The sequence below is a fragment of the Aotus nancymaae genome, unplaced genomic scaffold (assembly GCF_030222135.1).
Source record: "Aotus nancymaae isolate 86718 unplaced genomic scaffold, 86718_ANA_hifiasm-v0.15.2.pri h1tg000051l, whole genome shotgun sequence".
Classification (NCBI taxonomy): domain Eukaryota; kingdom Metazoa; phylum Chordata; class Mammalia; order Primates; family Aotidae; genus Aotus; species Aotus nancymaae.
This window is the reverse complement of record NW_026988465.1, coordinates 5,391,942-5,410,942: the sequence shown is the minus strand read 5'-3', so window position 1 is coordinate 5,410,942 and position 19,001 is coordinate 5,391,942. Positions and strand designations below refer to the sequence as shown.

At 38.9% G+C, this 19,001-nt stretch overlaps 1 protein-coding gene across 4 annotated transcripts in view; it reads left to right on the top strand.

The window, feature by feature from the left end:
* The window catches only part of BLOC1S5 (biogenesis of lysosomal organelles complex 1 subunit 5), a 479,535-nt gene that overhangs the window by 60,698 nt on the left and 399,836 nt on the right, over positions 1 to 19,001 (top strand). For 2 of the 4 annotated variants that reach the window (XM_021672672.2, XM_012440293.3), the window contains one exon: positions 669 to 2,929. The exons of 1 other annotated variant lie outside the window; for it this stretch is intronic. In XM_021672672.2, the coding sequence (XP_021528347.1) occupies positions 669 to 687 (19 nt within the window). In that variant the 3' untranslated portion in view covers positions 688 to 2,929. Of the gene's footprint in view, positions 1 to 668; positions 2,930 to 19,001 lie in introns of those variants that run through there. One more of the 4 variants, XM_064362967.1, reaches the window with a different exon arrangement.

Below are 19,001 nucleotides of genomic sequence, written 5' to 3'. Positions count from 1 at the left end.
TTGATTTCTTGTAACAATGATTCTTTTAGCATATATTCTTTAAAATTGGTTTAAAAATATCTTCAGTTAAATGGTATTTGAGGAGAAATAGAAATATGAAATATTGGATTGTGTTTGATTTTATGTAAAGATACTAGACACTTAAAAAAATTTTTTTTCTTTTTTCTTTTTGAGATGGAATCTCTCTCTGTCACCCAGGCTAGAGTGCAGTGGCGCCATCTCAGCTCACTGCATCCTTTGCCTTCCAGGTTCAAGCGATTCTCCTGCCTCAGCTTCCCGAGTAGCTGGGACTACAGCCATACGCCACCATGCCTGGCTAATTTTTGTATTTTTAGTAGATACAGGGTTTCGCCATGTTGGCCAGGCTGGTCTCAAACTCCTTACCTCAGGTAATCGACCCGCCTCAGTCACCCAGAATGCTGGGATTACAGGCGTGAGCCACCATGCCCAGCCCACTTTTAAAATTTAAGAAATGAGAATATGTATGTTTAATTTTAGTAAGAGAAGCCTTAGATGTTTCTAATGTGTCATCTTTTTTTGGACATTATAACACAGTCTTATCCTTGTGACTTACCAGCTGATTGTGATGGTAACCAAGTTTCAAGAGATAAAGTTATGAAATAATTGTCTGGAAAGTATCATGTGACTTTCTAATTTTCTTTTCTCAGATTCATAGTGACCACTTAATAGCTAGTGAGAAACAGCACATGCTCCAGTGGGATGACTTCATGAAGGAGCAGCCCAACAAAAGGGCCGAAGTGGATGAAGAGCACAGAAAAGCCATGGAGAGGCTTAAAGAACAATATGCTGAGATGGAGAAGGACCTAGCAAAATTTTCAACCTTCTAAGAACTTGAACCACAACAATCACAAACTAATGAGATGTTCACCTCTCTCCTGAAAAACATCCCCTTCAAACCATGTAGCCTCTGCTTCAAGCTCAGCAATATATTCAATGGCACTCTTACACCAGAAGAAAGAAGCTTCTACTGTCATCCTGATTGGATGTTTAAAGAAGAGTGCCACATCTTTCCAGCTTTAAGTGCCTATATATGATTATTTGGAAGGGGAGTAGGAAGGAAAATGGAATAAATATACTCTTTGTTAGTCAGAATTGATCGTCTTTTCCATTGATTAGCTCAGAGAACTGTAGGTATAGACTTCTTAGAAAGATCATGTAATCCATTTTTACACAGGGTTAACAATAGTTTATTATTGTGGCTTAATGGGCAGGTATAGAAGCTGCCTGTCATAGCCTCCTTGGCTGCTGGAAGAACGTATAAAGTGCTATTGCATGAGTAATGTAGACAAAAAAAAACCCAGCTGTCCTTGGAGCAGAGATCACATTTCAGAGAGGTGAGAATGAAAACATTATCTCTACTGCAGCAAAGGTGTCCATGTTGTTGTTTGAACTGCCTCTTGGGAAGGGTTGCAGATTTTACAGTGCAGCATAATGCCATGTGCTTCCACGGATGAGAAGACACACATGTTAAGTTTTGTGGCCTTCCAGCACAAAACTATTTTCAGCTTTTAAAGCATGCTTAGAAGGAAACGCTTACCAAAAATAATTGACATTTAGTTTTTCCAAGAACTATAATCTTGCCCATAGTATTTACCTCATTTTTGTGTCTCTTTTGCTATGGGTAAGCTTTATAAGATAAATAATATCTATACATGTTTCGACTGTTTAATGAGTAATCAACAGAATCTGCCAGGGAGTCCTTCTGGAACCATATAAAGTTCCTGGCATTGAAGGAACCAGAAGTGTTTGCCCACATGGCAAATGATCCATGTTAAATGTAAACCCTTTTTAGTGTTAAATGTCTGTTCTCATAAGCAGGTATATTATGATGAAACGTGTACCAATTCTGTCATCACTGTGATCTTTAAAAATCTGCATTTAACAATCTAATTGAAGCCAGGTGCAGTGGCTCACGCCTGTAATCCCAGCACTTTGGGAGGCCGAGGCAGGCGGATCATTTGAGGTCAGGAGTTCAAGACCAGCCTGGCCAACATGGTGAATCCCTGTCTCTACTAAAAATACAAAAATTAGCTGGGCTTGGTGACACACGCCTGTGATCCCAGCTACTCAGGAGGCTCAGGCATGAGAATCACTTGAACCCGGGAGGCAGAGATTGCAATGAGCTGAGATCGCGCCACTGCATTCCAGCCTGGGCAACAGAGCGAGACTCCATTTTAAAAAAAAATCTACTTGAAGAACTAAGTTGATTTTTTTTTTGTTTGCCATAAACCAAGCAAAAGTAAAATGCAATAATTTCAAGAAATTTAGGGTAAACAAATTTGAGGTATGGATAAATCTTTCACGTATTTTGCTCTTTAGTAAAGAAAGGCAGAAGAAAGAAAATACCCAGCTCTCTTGTGTTATCTCAGTGTGGCAACTGCATAAAATTGACAATGCTTGCCTGTGTTGAATTTATGGCTTAATGTCAAAGCTTCATTCTTGGCTGCATGTTGAAAATGTGATTAAAGTTAATAGAGGAGATGAAATAAGTATTTGAGACTTTTTTCAATAACACTGAACTTCTGCCAACTTTCTCTGTCTGCTACTGTAGGCTTGACAGGTTCATCAATCATTTGCTGCTACCTGGACTAAAAAGCGCACTTGCTGACACCAAGGCATGTTGGAATTTTCTTAATTCTCTTTCAGTGGATGAAAAAAAGAAATACTTCCAAAAATATCCCACACGTGAAAAGGGAGGGGAGCCTTAAATGAAAATTCCCTTTGTACTGTAGACACTTTTTGGAATGTGATTAATCGCCAACACATTGAACGAATACTGTAACCAAGAAATTATGATTGTGTGTGTGAGTGGGAATATATTCTTAACTGTGGCTACCCAACTTGTATAGCAAAGATTTCTGATAGTTTGTGTTCATCTCATGTGAATAATAAATACTTTACCTTATAAGTTTGTGTATATTTTCCATAAATATCTAAGGGACTTCCTAAACCAAAATGAATTGATGGGCTTTTTGAGCTTTAGACATTAGGTTACCCAATTGTTTCCTTGTAACATTTTTAACTATTCAATATAGCTTCTGTAAGAGTTGGTTATTTACCTTTCTTTTGATATTTTTAGTGGTGAACACTTTTGCTTCTATTTCCCAGTTGCCAAATCACTTTTGATATGTATTTTATTTATATGTAAAAAATAATTTTAATGATTACATAATTTAACCTTCCTCCTTTCTTTTCTTTTTTCTTTTCTTCCTTCCCTCCCTCCCTTCCTCCCTCCCTCCCTCCCTTCCTCCCTCCCTTCCTCTCTTCCTCTCTTCCTCTCTTCCTCCCTTCTTCCCTTCTTCCCTTCCTCCCTTCCTCCCTTCCTCCCTTCCTTCCTTCCTGTCTTCCTGTCTTGCTCTGTCACCCAGGCTGGAGTGTTCATCTTAGCCTCCCAAAGTGCTAGGATTACAGGCGTGAGCCACTGTGCCTGACCAGTTTGTAACATTTCTGCTGTGTTTATGTTGTTGAGTAGAGATACTATGGGTTCTATGTAGCTCATAAGATTATTATAATGATCAAATGAAATCATGCTTTGTAATTTTAAAACACTATAGAAAGATTTGGTTTTAAGTTCTAAGTTTTTTTTTAAGACAGAATCTTGCCCTGTCACCAAGGCTGGAGTGCAGTGGTGAGATTTCAGCTCACTACAACCTTTGCCTCCCAGGTTCAAACAATTCTTCTGCCTCAGCCTCCTGAATAGCTGGGATTACAGGCGCACACCACCATGCCCTAATAATTTTTGTATTTTTAGTAGAGATGGGGTTTCACCATATTGGCCAGGCTGGTCTCGAACTCCTGACCTCGTGATCCACCTGCCTTGACCTCCCCAAAGTGCTGGGATTACAGATGTGAGCCACCACGCCCGGCCATATTTTTAATTTTTATTTCTTATTTATTTTTGGACTAACATATGAGACTTTTTTTTTTTCCATTTCATAGCATGTGTATTTTTAAATTCGATATTTATTGATTCTTGTTTTAATTGAATTTGAATTGTGGTTAGAAAATAGGTACATGTAAGACCGATTTGTTAGTATTTGTTGAGATTTGCTTTATGACCTAGATTATAACCTGCTTTTGCAGATGTTTCATGAGTACCTGAAAAGTATGCTTGGTTCTTAGTTGTTGGATGTCCATTAGGCCAAAGTTGTCAATTGTGTAATTCTAGTTTTTTCTATTTTACTGTTCTCTGTCTTCTGCTTGATCTCTCAGACTCTGAGATGTGTTGACATTTTCTGTTCCAGTGAATGTGCCAATTTCTCCCTGTAATTCTGTCAATTTTAGTTTTATATATTTTGAAGTTTTGTTATAAATAGAATTATAAATATATACATAAATATAAAATATATATTATATTTATGTAGATGATAGCAGCTAGCTAGATTTATAGGATATATCTTTTTTTATCCTTCTGTTAAACCTTGCTGTTACGTGTTTTAGATATGCCCCTTAAAAACTGTGTGACTGGTGTTTTTCAGTTCATTTCCATTTGTCAAGATTCCTGATACATTAAGATTTCTTTATATCATCTTACTTGCGCTTTTTGTCCCACCTTTTCTGTTTCTTGCCTTCTTTCAGCTTGAGTTTGTTTCATTTCATTTTTCCATCTACTTTTCTTCTACTTTCAAAGTTAAACATTCCCAGTTTTCAAATCACTTTTGATATGTATTTGATTTATATGTAAAAATTAACTTTTAATTAAGTGCTTAGTAGGAAATTTAACTTACATAGTTAACCTAAAGTTAACATCTTTACCCTCTTCCTATACATTAGAGATTTTTGTACAAAGTCTGATTTCTCTCTTCAACTTACAAATTGTTGTCTAGAATCTAGTTCTATCTTGGTTTAACTATAAAAATAGTTATTTTGTACGGTCAGTGTTTATGTAGATGTACCTAGAAGTTTACTGTTTTATTATCCTCGAAAGTAGCTACGGATAGCATTATAGGTTGACAGCTGTTTTCTTATATTAAATAATATGCTACTGGCTTCTTTCTTCCATTGCTGCTCTGAAATGGCGGTTGTCAGCCTGATCAGTATTTGTAGCTAATTTGCCTTCTTTTTCAAGTCATGTTTAAGATCGTTATCTTTGGTGTTTTACAGTCAAATGTGGCCATACTACAATATGTTTAGCTGTATATTTCTTTTCATTGCCCTGTTGGGATTCATTGACCTTCCTGAATCTGAGAATTTGGCACTTTTCATAAATTCTGAAAAATTCTCAGCTACTATCTTTTTGAATATGGTATCTCCCTCATCCTCTCTATTCTCTCCTTCAGGAAGTCAAATTAGACTTCCGTTTTACCATCTCACTGTCTGCTCCAAATCTGTTCATCCCTGTTTCGTATTTTCCATCTGTCTGTCTCTAGGTGTTGAATTCTGCATAATTTCTTTAAATCTATTTCATTAATTCTGTCTTCATTCTATCTCTAACCTATTTTGCCCATCTATTAAGTTGTTAATTGTAGTTATTATTTTTTTTTACTTTCAGAAGAGTTGTTTGATTCTTTCTTAAACATTCCTGGTCGTTTGGGATAGTTCATTATTTCCTCTTTTTCTCTTCTTTAAACATATTAAAAGTACTTATTTTACATTCTGTATGTGATAATTTCAGTATTTTCTTTTTTATGGGTCCGAATTTGTTGCTTGTTTTTGCTGAAACAAGTTTACGATGATTAGTTTTCTAATGTGGTCAGTAGTTTTTTAAGTTCACATTCCTCTGAACTTTGTTTTGGGGGATTTTTTTTTAATTTGAAGTATAGTCCTACAGAGAAGATTTTTCTTTCCCTGCAGCACCAATTTGTTTCTTTAGACACTACAAACCACAGACCACTTCAAAATCCGTTTTCACCCTAGATTCCCTGCCTTTCCCTTTTCTACTCCTTAATGCTTTACACACACAAAATGTGGATTTCAGCCCTAAATATGTGACTGTTGCCTTCGGTGAGGCATTCCCACAGGAGACTTTTCTTCCTTTATATCTCTTCCTGAATAACGAAGAAGGGTAAATGTAGGTGTTTTCCTAGTTTATTTCTTGAGGACAGTGCTCTTTGAGGCCTTACAAGTCCTCCTGCTCATCCAGCTCAGTCCCTGTTATGGACTGAATTTTGTCTCCCCCGAATTCATCAAGCTATAACCTCAGTGTGCCTGTATTTGGAGATAGGGTCTTTAAGGAGGTAATTAAGGTTAAATGAGGTCATAGGGCATGGCCCTAATCTAATAGGACTGGTGTCCTCATAGGAAAAGAGACCCCAGAGCTCCCTTTCCGCACACAGAGGAAAAGTCCTGAGGACACAGCAGGAAGGCAGCCATCTGTAAGCCAGGAAGAGGGGCCTCATAGGAACCACATTTTTCAGCACCGTGGCCTTAGATTTCCTGCCAACAGATCTGTAAGAAAATTAATTTTTATTTAAGCCACCAAGTCTGTGGTATTTTGTTGTGGCAGGTGAAGACTGAGAGAGTCCCTCACTTTGATTACTGTCCCTCACGCAGGTATGGCTCCTAACAAATGGGGCCTTCCTAGGCTGCAGGGATGGGGTCGCCTTTAGGGCAGTTATCCAGAGCTAAATTACCCTATAGAATTTCACGTCTCCTGAGCTGCCTTTAGTTGTTTGCATTAATCTGCCATATATTCAGCCAAGAATAATAAAGTTTAAATTTTTTTTCCTAGCATTGCTGGTGTTCAGTAGCTGGCCAGATTTCTCTATACAGAAATGGCATGTTAGACAAGTATATGGTGATTTTATCATACTAAAATTTCTCCAAAACAGAACATGGCCATATTCTAGTGTAAAAGATACTTTTTACTTTTCTTTTAATATTATACTAAATCTTTGATATGAGGTTATTTCCTGTTATTCATGAACTAATATGATTGTCTCTACTGCTTCTATTGGATAGGCCTTTTACTGTTTGTGAGCTAATGAAAGCAAATAAGAGTTCAGTAGTGTTCTAAACCTGTGCATCTCTTACCTGAATACTTAATTTTGGAATTTTTAATCTTTAGGATATTATTGTGGTTTGTGAAAATGTCTTAGGCTATTATTAGGGGCCTGTAGATAGAGGGGGCTTGATCTGTGCTATTAAACCCAAAGTGCCATGAAAATCTGGAAGAGTCACAGATGCCTCCGAGTTATAGTGAATTCTCTTCTTTGCTCTTGCAATACATAAACTTTCTATCTGAACATTTCCATGTACTGTTTGAACAGTTTTCTACTGTGCAAGTGTCTAGAGGTATTGGGTTTTCTGGTTGCTATTGCAAATGAAAAGGTAGAGGGTTTTATTGCTTTGGAATTCAGCATAATGTCTGCCTTTCAGACAATTGTACCTTGGAGGCTTTTTTTTTTTTTTTCCTGCCATTTAGGGTAGTAATTCTGTATCTCAGGATGAAAAATACCAGAAAAATATTTTAAACATTAATTCAGTCAAAATATTTGAAGTTTCCATTACAGATGACATATTTTCTAAGTAGCTTGTTTTTAGTCTTTCAGAAAGGTTTTATAATTATTTTATAATTTTCAACTCCAATAAAATGTTAATGCTTTATTGACTTGGTGCAATTCAAGGTCATACAATGAATAGAGAATGGAAATCTTAACTGCCTGCTCTTCCTCATTCTGCTTTTTTTTTTTTTTTTTGAGAAGGAGTTTTGCTCTTGTCGCCCAGGCTAGAGTGCAATGCCGCCATCTCAGCTCACTGTAGTCTCCACCTCCTGGGTTTAAGCAATTCTCCTGCCTCAGCCTCCTGAGTTACTAGGATTACAAGCGCCTGCCACCACGCCCAACTAATTTTTGTATTTTTAGTAGAGACAGGGTTTCACCATGTTGGCCAGCCTGGTTTTGAACACCTGACCTCAGGTGATCTACCCACCTCGGCCTCCCAAAGTGCTGGGATTACAGGCGTGAGCCACCACTCCCGGTCCTCTGCTCATTTTTTAATCTTAACTGTTACAAACATTGCTTTCTTGTGACTGGCCTGGCAACAATAGCAAAACAGCATTTTCTCTGATATTTTCATATTTATGTTCCATAAACAAGAGAAAACAAGCTTAGATTTTCAGATGTGATACACTTCAAAGAGCAGGAACTTAGTACATTCAGTAACATTTGATCCTCACAAAAACTCAAGGTTCAAATTATCTCTGAAGAAATAGTCAAAATTAAGGTAAGTAAACACAATACTCATATTTGTCTAACAATTTAGAGTCTATTTTTTAAGTAGCTTATATGTAGTTTAATCTTATTTCATCATTATGACCAAGAAATACCCATTATATTCTTTTAAAGAAAGAGCAAAACAGCAAAGAAATACAAGGATTATAGCGTTTTGCCCGCCTGTTGTTGAGCTAGCAATGACACATCGGATAGACTAATCAATGCTTTCATGGTTTTTTAAAAATTCCGTAAGTGATATCATGAAAATCCATAGTACAGATGGATCCAAAAATTTTTCTTTATATTTACCTAGCTTTCTAAAATGATAGTCTCATGTACTACAAATATTAATAGTACGTGAAATTCTGCTCTAAAATATTCTGAATCATTAAAGGTATTTACTGTTGTTTGACCACTTTCTGTGCGGTCAGGCTTTGCCATAGGATAGAATATAACATGAGATGGTAGATATGTTAATTACCCTGATTGGCTCATTCCACAATGTGTAATGTATTAATGTATCACATTGTACCTAATAAATATATACAGTTATTTGTCGATTTAAGAAAAGAGCCAAACACAGTGGCTCACACCTGTAATCCCAGCATTTTGGGAGGCTGGGGCAGGAGGATCTGAGGCCAGGAATTCAAGACCAGCCTGGGTAACATGGTGAGACTTAATCTCTACAAAAAAATAGGAAAAAAGAAAAAAATAATAGGACTGTGTATAAGATTAAGGTAGGTAAGTGCCATTCTGGGAAGAGGCCAGTATGTGATTCAAGGACATTTAGAGCAGACACCAGGCTCAAGTGGTGCAGCGTTTACTGATAACAGGAGAGAGTGTGTGCACAAGATTCAGCTCTTTGCATCAGTCTCCATGGCCAGCAGATCCACTCTGCAGCCAATGTGGTCAGTACTGTATTTTTTTTTAACTTGAAATGAATGAGGATATATGCATTCCGTCATTCCTTGGAGCAATTGTTTTCCTCTTTTTACTTTAAAAAAGAAAAGTTTGGTTGAGACCTGGCAGGCCTTAAAAGCCTCCATTGCAAATATTATCACCATTTATGAGTGTGAAGTTTTACCATAATAGTAGTCAATGTATGAGGTTATCGGTGTTGTGCTGAAAATTTTCTGTACGTAGACCTGATTTTTGACTTTTGTGAAATTGTTTATATTGCTAACATTACAATTCAGAGAAAATATTCTGTAATGTTGATTTAATATAATAGTTTCTCTTAAAATAGAATTTGTAGAGAATTTGAAAAAGCCACAAGTTAATTCACTTTTTAAAAAACTTCATGTCATCTGAATACTTAAGCTGCTTTATTGGGAAAGTGTCTTTTTAAAGAAAATTGTTATTAAAATGACAGTAAGATCGTTGTCACAAAAGAAAAATCTCCGGCCAACTGTGTATTACATAGATTTGTTTTTAACAATTATATACAACAAATTATTTAAATGGAAAACACTAATATTAAATTTTATTAAAAATTTTGACACCAAAAAATCTGTCCTTCACTTAGAATATAAAATTTATAGCTAAACGCCAGCAGGTGTCACTGTGATAACATGTTTTCCCGTAGATGGGAGCATACCATCTATGGACAAAGATATGTAGGAGATAATAAATGTAAGTTATATCGCTGCATAAAAATACCAGAATATAGGAAAAGCGTATGTGTTGCTTGATGGCTAGGAGTGCTTTTGAAAATTGTATTTTTTTCTCACTTTCTTCATGTCATAAACATACAGATTCTTTCATTATGTAAATGATGTGGGGTTTAATTAGCAATAAAAGTAAAGTGAAAAATCCCTTTATATTTGGGCTATGTCAAAGAATAGAATGGTACACAAATCAGTACAACTTGTATAACCAAAAACAAATCAAGAAACGGAACATTCCTAATCATGTTTTTATATGAATTTTGAAAAACCTGGCCGGGCGCCATGGCTCACGCCTGTAATCCCAGCACTTTGGGAGGCCAAGTGGGTGGATCATTTGAGGTCGGGAGTTCCAGCCTGGCCAACATGGTGAAACTCTGTCTCTACTAAAAATACAAAAGAGTTAGCCAGGCGTGGTGGTGCGTGCCTGTAGTCCCAACTACTTGGGAGAAGAAAAAACTCTTGGTTTACAGGCATAAAAATATAGCAATTGATGGAAAATAGAAATCTAAGAGCTAATTGTATTTTTTCCCCACCTAGCATGGAAGCCAGCGTAGAATTTAATAAACATATGAGCATTGTTCTATGTCAGAATTATATTCCAAAAGGCAGATAGTCAGAAATAGCACTCTTAAAGGAATTTATAATTGAATGGTGCATGTGTAATAATGAAGTAGAAAACCAAGACTATAACATTACATAATACCACATCAAAGACATTGATACGCTAAGCAGGCAGCGTATGACTAAAATAATTGAGTCCCAGGTAGGAACTATCTTTGTGCATTGTGATCAGGGAATCATTCGTAATAAAGATAAAACTTGAATGCAGTAGGATTTGCATTATGAAAAGGATGGCAGAATCTTTCCAGTTCAGTTTAGTTCAGTAAGCACCTATGTTCCAGGTACTAGGGCTAAGAAGCTGACTAAAGCTTGGTTTCTGCCTTTGCTTATCAAGAATACAGGTGGACATACTTTTGGAAAATTCAGACAATAATCCATAGACCTCTTGGATGTTGAAGCAGCAGTGGATAAGACTGGAAATGGAAGCCAGGCGCGGTGGCTCACGCCTGTAATCCCAGCACTTTGGGAGGCTGAGGCGGGCAGATCACGAGATCAGAGGTTCGAGAGCAGCCTGACCAACTTGGTGAAACCCTGTCTCTACTAAAAATACAAAAATGAGCCGGGTGTGGTGCTGCGGGCCTGTAATCCCAGCTACTCGGGAGGCCAAGGCAGGAGAATCGCTTGAACCCGGGAGGCAGAGGTTGCGGTGAGCCGAGAGCACGCCATTGCACTCCAGCCTGGGTGACAGAGCGAGACTCCGTCCCAAAAAAAAAAGACTGGAAATGGGAAAGTGCATGGGGTTGAGAGAAGACTTGCATTTTGTTCATACTTCCGTCACTAAATTTGTACAGAGATTTTAAACACATCACTTCAGTGGTTTTCACATCATTTCCAACGTTAGTAATTTGCGCTTATCCTGTAGGTAATGGGACTCTTAGTGTAAGTGGCATGATGAAAGTGTTACAGGAAGGTTACTCTGTGGACTCAGATGTATGACTGATAGATCGAGGAAATTATTAGCCTACATAAGAGTTTTTTTTTAGAGTGTAGCTGAAAATAGCAATTCCTAGTCTAGACAGGGCAGGGATAGAGGTGAAGATCTTGGTTTGGAATTTAAGATTATGGGAATTTTTAACATCCATATATAGATATGTCTATGGACTGTTACTTGTGACAATTACTGGCATGGCTTCAGATTTAGATCATCTCTGTTTCTCTTTTATGTAAAATCATAATTCTTAGCCCAAAGTGACTGAATTTTTGCTTTGGAGAACACTATCACTATAAGTAGGAAATTAAGAAAGTTATTAAGCCATTTTTGACTTTTAGGGTAGTACTTTGTTTTCTATAATCAGCGCGAAAATACCTCAGGTTTTTTTTTTTTTTTTTTTTTTTTTTTTTTTTTTTTTGAGAGAGAGAAAGAATGGGGAGGAGGAAAAAGGAAGAGAAAGAAAGAGAGCGAATGGGGAGGAGGAAAAAGGAAAAGAAAGAGGGAGAGAGAATGGGAGTATTGCTTTCTTGCCCAGGCTGGAATGCAATTTAGTAATGGGTATTGAAAATCTCTTTTATACTGATAATTATACTTAATGATGTAGTCAGGAAGGAATAAGGGAAGAAGATAACAAACAAACAGCCAACCAATATTTCATTTAAACCTATGAAATGCTATGCGATTACTGAGGAGTGATTTACTTCCAATTATATAGTCACTTTTGGAATAGGTGTGAGGTGGTAATGTATGTTTTGTGTATTTGAAGTGGAGAGTTCTATAAATGTTTATTAAGTTTACTTGTTCCGGGTCTGAGTTCAAATCCTGAATATCCTTATTAATTTTCTATCTCGTTGATCTATAGAATCTTTAGCTATTCTTGTTACATTGATCCTTTTACCATTATGCAATGTCCTTCTTTGCCTCTTTTGATCTTTGTTGCTTTAAAGTCTACTTTATCAGAGGCGAGAATTGCATCTCCTGTTTTTTGTTTATTTGTTTATTTTTACTCTCTGGTTGGTAAATCTTCCTCCTTCTCTTTGAGTCTTTGTGTATCGCTGCATGTAAGATGGGTCTGGATGCAGCATACCGATGGGTTTTGGCTTTTTATTCAATTAAAATATATATAACTTTAATACTGACGTTTGATGCTAGCTGGCTGTTTTGCCCATTAGTTGATGTAAATTTTTCACTGTATTAATGTTCTTTGCTTTTTGATATATTTTTGGAAAGGCTGATATTGGTTGTTCCTTTATATGTATAGTGCTTCTTTCAGAAGCTCTTGTAAAGCAGGCCTGGTGGTGGTGAACTCTCTAAGTGCTTGTTTGTTCGCAAAGGATTTAATTTTTCCTTCGCTCATAAAGCTTAGTTTGGCTGGATAGGAAATTCTGGGTTGAAAGTTCTTTTCTTTAAGGATGTTAAATATCGGTCCCCACTCTTTTCTGGCTTGTAGGGTTTCTACTGAGAGATCTGCTGTAAGTCTGATAGATTTCCCTTTATGGGTAACCTGACCTTTCTCTCTGGCTGCCCTTAGTATTTTCTCCTTCATTTCAACCCTAATAAATCTGGCGATTATGTGCCTTGGGGTTGGTCTTCTTGAAGAATATCTTTGTGGTGTTCTCTGTATTACCTGGAGTTGAATATTACCTTGCCTTGCTAGGTTGGGAAAGTTTTCCTGAATGATATCCTGAAGAGTATTTTCCAACTTGGATTCATTCTCTTCATCACATTCAGGTACACCTATCAAACGTAGATTAGGTCTTTTCACATAGTCCCATATTTCCTGGAGACTTTGCTCATTCCTTTTTATCCTTTTTTCTCCAATCTTGTCTTCTCGTTTCATTTCACTGAGCTGGTCCTCGACTTCTGATATCCTTTCTTCGGCTTGATCAATTTGACTGTTTAAGCTTGTGCATGCTTCGCGAAGTTCTCGTGTGGTGCTTTTCAGCTCCATCAATTCACTTATATTCCTCTCTAAATTGTCCATTCTCGTTAGCATTTCGTCAAACCTTTTTTTAAGGTTCTTAGTTTCTTTGCATTGCGTTAGAACAAGTTCTTTTAATTCACAGAAGTTTCTCATCACCCACGTTTTGAAACCTGCTTCTGTTACTGGAACACACTCGTTCTCCATTAAGCCTTGTTCCGTTACTGATGAGGAATTGCGATCCCCTGTAGAGGGAGAGGCATTCTGATTTTGAGTATTCTCTGCCTTTTTAGGCTGCTTTCTTCCCTTGATTATATATTTATCCATCTGTCGTCTTTGTAATTACCGACTTTCTAACTAGGTCTCTGAGCGGACGTCCAACTTTTTGATTCCCAGCGCCGAAAACTGAGCAATCCACTGCGCCGACCAAGACAGCGGTGTTAAGATTGATGGTGCCTTTCTGCCCAGGAAACTCCGGACTCTGCACCAAGAACTGCCGCTTTAAGGCGCCAGCAAAACCGCCGCGCCGGCCACAAGAGTCGCACTGGCGACCCGTGGGGCTCCTCCGCTGGGAATCTCCTGGTCCGTGAGCTACAAATATTCGTCTGAAAGTGTGGCGTCCTCTCGTTCTCTGCGCTTTCACTGGGAGCTACGTGCCCGAGCTGCTAGTGATCAGCCATCTTGGATCTCTCCCTTTTTTTTTTTTTTTTTTTTTTTTTTTTTATTAAGCAGCTACCTCTGTTTAAGGATTTCCCATTTCCTTTCCCAGAAGACTAAATTGTTCAAGGGCAAAGAATGTGTTTTATGCCCTTTTATATCTCATGCATAGGACATGTGCAGGGAAGTTCATGGGGGCTAAGCTGTGAGGATGCAAAGGCATCGTGGGGGCTTGTGAGGAAGGATGTAAAGGGGCGAGGGATAAAAGACTACATACTGGGTACAGTGTACACGCTCAGGTGACGGGTGCACCAAAATCTCAGAAATCACTAGAGAGTTTCTCCATGCAACCAACAACCCAAAAACGATTGAAATAAAGAGAGAAAAAAAGGGAGTTCTTGCTATATTACAAAGCTGACCATGAGTTTGGTTAAGGAAGATCTGAGTTATCCTCGCTATTTACATTGCATTTGTGTTTTACAGTAATTGAATATGAGGTCATTACATAAAGACTAGATGAATGTGTTTCACTGTTTGTAATCAGAACTGTCAGGCTTCTCAGTAGTCTATCATCTGGTTTATAATATTTGCCATTTCTCTCTGGAGAGGCTTTTAAGCTTTTAAAGTAAGCTATATACTGCAAAAATAGAAACTTGAAATTTTACCTTTTTGGAAAAAAGTTACCCCAATTAACAGTATTTTCCCCAAAATCTCATTTAGGTCATTTGTTTGGAACTTGGAATGCATCTCCCAGTAGAAACAATGAAGTACAGGGTGATTAGGCTTTTAGCTGGCCCACAAAGACAATATCATGCCTCAAAATACCATAGTAGCATTAGTGAGATCATAAGCTAATAAGCAGCTACTGTATTTGATGATTTTTTAAAAAAGAAATGTATTCAGAGTCTTAACTTGTGGGACCTGGGATGTAACCATTTGGCTGCAGCTCTGAAAGTAATATTGCCAGGTGGGAAAGCCAAGCAGAATCTCTTAGTTCCTGGTTCCTGAAGGAGGTGTCTGCTGTTCAGGACCATTTCCTCTGCGGCTGCAGCCCCAGCCTCCCTCTGCTTCCCTTTCTGTTTGTTTACTGCCTCAAAATGGTTCCTTCTTCATCTCACTTTCAGAAAAGTCTCACAGATTCCCTTTTATCTGGTGCTGAAGAGATTGTGAGGTTTTACTATGATTTTTGACAATGAGGAGAAGCAGATGAGAAACACCCCTTTCCATCACCACTAGACGCACACACAGCTTTAAGAGTGCTTCTGTGAGACTGATGGTTCTCTGAACGCATCACTGGATAAAAGCATCTCCACGTGCAGATTAAACGAGCTCCCGTAACATTTTGTTCTTGGTTTCCTTAGTGTGGGATGTTCTATGGGGTAAGTCGCCTGTAAGATTGCTGTCTACAGGATTACACTAGGGCTGGACAAATGACTAGTCAAAGTGCAGAGCAGTCCCCAAGGATTTATTTTAATCTCTTCCCTTCCTTCTTGCCCCAATGGGCCCCTGGCTGTCACAGACCTAGGTTTCTATGAAGTGGATTTGCCTTCCACTTGGAGATCCCAGATCCAGTGGTATCTGAAATCATGAGAGCATAACAAAACCCCTCCTCTCTTCCATATCTTGTGTGTGTGTGTGTGTGTGTGTGTGTGTGTGTCTTGTATGGATGTTGGGCTTATTGTCTTATAATCTTATGTAGGTATCTAATCAAGGCCACAGAATAAGACTATACTTGAGTCCTGAAATGAATAGACCTTACTAATATTAATCACCTGTGAAAGTGGTGAGTTCTTTTTTTTTGAGATGAGTTTCGCTCTTGTTGCCCAGGCTGGAATAGTGCAGTGGCACAATCTTGGCTCACTGCAACCTCTCCTTCCCAGGGTCAAGCGATTCTCTTGCCTCAGCCTCCCGAGTAGCTGGGATTACAGGCATGCACCACCATGCCCAGCTAGTTTTGTATTTTATTTATTTATTATTTATTTATTTTTAGTAGAGGCGGGGTTTCACCATGTTAGTCAGGCTGGTCTTGAACTTCTGACCTCAGGTGATCCACCAGCCTCGGCCTCCTAAAGTGCTGGGATTACAGGTGTGAGTCACTGTGCCCGGCCAGCGGTGAGTTCTTAAAGAGGACTAGTTGGGTGTGAGAACCTACCTCTCTCTCTCTGTTTCTCACCCTCCCTCTCCCTCTACCCCTTTTCTTTCTTCTCTCCCTCCGCCATAGTGGGCAGGGGTTACAGATAGCCTCTGCCTCACTCAGGTGGTCTACGGGTCATGCAGTCATCTTTGTAGGAGCACCTGAGCCAGAGATGAGTGAGTTACGCTTTGTAAACCAGATTCTCTAGTTACGTTTTATTGTGTGGCCATTTCCATGTTGTAACCCCCAAATTCTCCATGAAGCTTTGTTTAAATGGTCCAACCTGATCTCAGCTATAGAGGAAGTTAAGCAAGGCACTGTCCCTCAACACCAAATGTATTGGGTGGTGATGCAGGGAGCAATCCCGAAGGAGAAGGTGGATGTTGTCCTGTGCGGTCTAGTTACTGCTCTCCATGTGGACATTTCCCCTCCATTGCCCACCTAGGAGCATGTAGATTAAATTTTCATGAAGGAAAAAGCAAGTTCCCTCTGTGTTAGAGACAGCAAAATTGCAGGCTGTAGCAACTGAAAAGTAAGCTGGAAAACTCACTGCTGAGGCTGACTGGCCAAACCAAGTGTAGACAACCATTTATAACCTATCCTGCTTCTTGCAAAACAAAACAACATGGATTAAATGTGTACAGAATAAAAATGCATGTCTTGAACATTTTTTCAAGTACATATTTTATTGTGTTTTAGGTTTTGGGGTACATGTGAAGAACATGCAGGATTGTTGCATAGGTACATACATGGCAATGTAGTTTGCTGCCTTCCTCACCATCACCTGTATCTGGCATTTCTCCCCATGTTATCCCTCCCCAACTCCCCACCCCCTGCTCTCCCTCCTTAGTTCCCCCCGACAGACCCCAGTGTGTGATGCTCCCCTCCCTGTGTCCATGTGTTCACATTGTTCAACACCTGCCTATGAGTGAGAACATGTGGTGTTTGATTTTCTGTTCCTGTGTCAGTTTGCTGAGAATGATGGTTTCCAGGTTCATCCATGTCCCTACAAAGGACACGAACTCATCGTTTTTTATGGCTGCATAGTATTCCATGGTGTATATGTGCCACATTTTCCCTGTCCAGTCTATCATCGATGGGCATTTGGGTTGGTTCTAAGTCTTTGCTATTGTAAACAGTGCTGCAATGAACATTCGTCTGCATGTGTCCTTATAGTAGAACAATTTATAATCCTTTGGATATATGCCCAGTAATGGGATTGCTGGGTCAAATGGAATTTCTATTTCTAGGTCCTTGAGGAATTGCCACACTGTCTTCCACAATGGTTGACTAATTTACACTCCCACCAACAGTGTAAAAGTGTTCCTATTTCTCCACATCCTCTCCAGCATCTGTTGTCTCCAGAGTTTTTAATGATCGCCATTCTAACTGGCATGAGATGGTATCTCAATATAGTTTTGATATGCATTTCTCTAATGACCAGTGATGATGAGCATTTTTTTGTGTGTTTGTTGGTCTTCTTTTGTCAAGTGTCTGTTCATATCCTTCGCCCACTTATCAAATGAATTTTATTTCTTTTACTTTTTCAGAAGATGAGGAAAATTTACAGATTACGCAAAATCATTAATTTGGCATATAAATGCATTATAACTGCCGCCTAACCCCAAGAAGCCTTCCTAATGGTTCCCATTTTCCCTTAGCTACTGTTGCATTTATCTGCTCATGTTTACAGTGAAATGCCAGGAAAGAGCTTCCAGTATTTGCTGCTGTGTCTACTTACCTCATTCTGTATTCTCCCTTGAACCCTTTCCAGCCTGGCTTTCAGTACCACCCCTCCCCCGAAACCACCAGCCACCTCCCTTGGGCCAAATCCAATGGTCCTGAGTTTTCATATTATTTTCCACAGCAGTAGGCACAATTGATTACTCCCTCCTTCTAGAAACACTTTCTTCACTTGGCTTTTTGATGACCAGCTATTCTTGGTTTGCCTTCTGCCTCTCTGGGTGTTCCTCCTCTTTCCAACCTTTAATTACTGATATGCCTGAAGGCCAGACCTCCACTATCTCTTCCCCTACAGATACTTCCCTGCAGCAGGTCTTAGGAGGTTAACTATCAACTCCCCAATTTGTATTTCCAGCCCCATTTTTTTCCTTCACCTATTTGATTGCCTGATTAATATCTGCACTGAGATACCTAATAGGCATCTCAAACCTCAATGTCTAAACAACTCTTATGACCCTTTCTCCTGAACCTGCCCCTCCAGCAATCTTCCCCATCTCAGTATATAGCACCTCCATTTACTCAGTTGCTTGGATCAATATCTTGGTATCATGCTTGATTCTTCCCTCACCTTCCACATCTAATCTATCAGCCACGCTGCCTCGGCGTTCATGATATATTCCAAATTTCACCACCAATTCCTCCCAGCTCCACTGCTACAATCCTAATCTAAGCCACTATCATTTTTTACCTAGACTCCTACCTCTTAACCAGTCTCCTTGCTTTCCCTCTCACTCTCCCTACTCACTGCCATCCATTTTCCATACAGCAGCCATGTCTCTTATAGAAAGCAGGAACAAGAACATGTCATTCACCTGCTTAAAACCCTCTGATAACTTCCTGTCCCATGCAATACAATCTAAACTGCTTACCAGGGCCTGTGAGGTCCTACCTATCTCCCTTCTCATCTGCACCCCCGCGCACCTTACTCGGTTTCATCTAGCCACACTGGCTTCTTGCTGATCTTCAAACATATCCAAGCTTCTTTCCATCTTGGAGTCTCTGCCTGGCATTCTCTTCCCCCAGATCCTTCCTTTAGCTATCTGTTCAAATATCACCCTCTAAGAGAGGTCTTCCCTGACTACTCAGTCTGAAATAGTGCCCTCCCATTTTTATATAATGCTTTCCCCATGAGAAGATAGGCTCTCTTAGATCA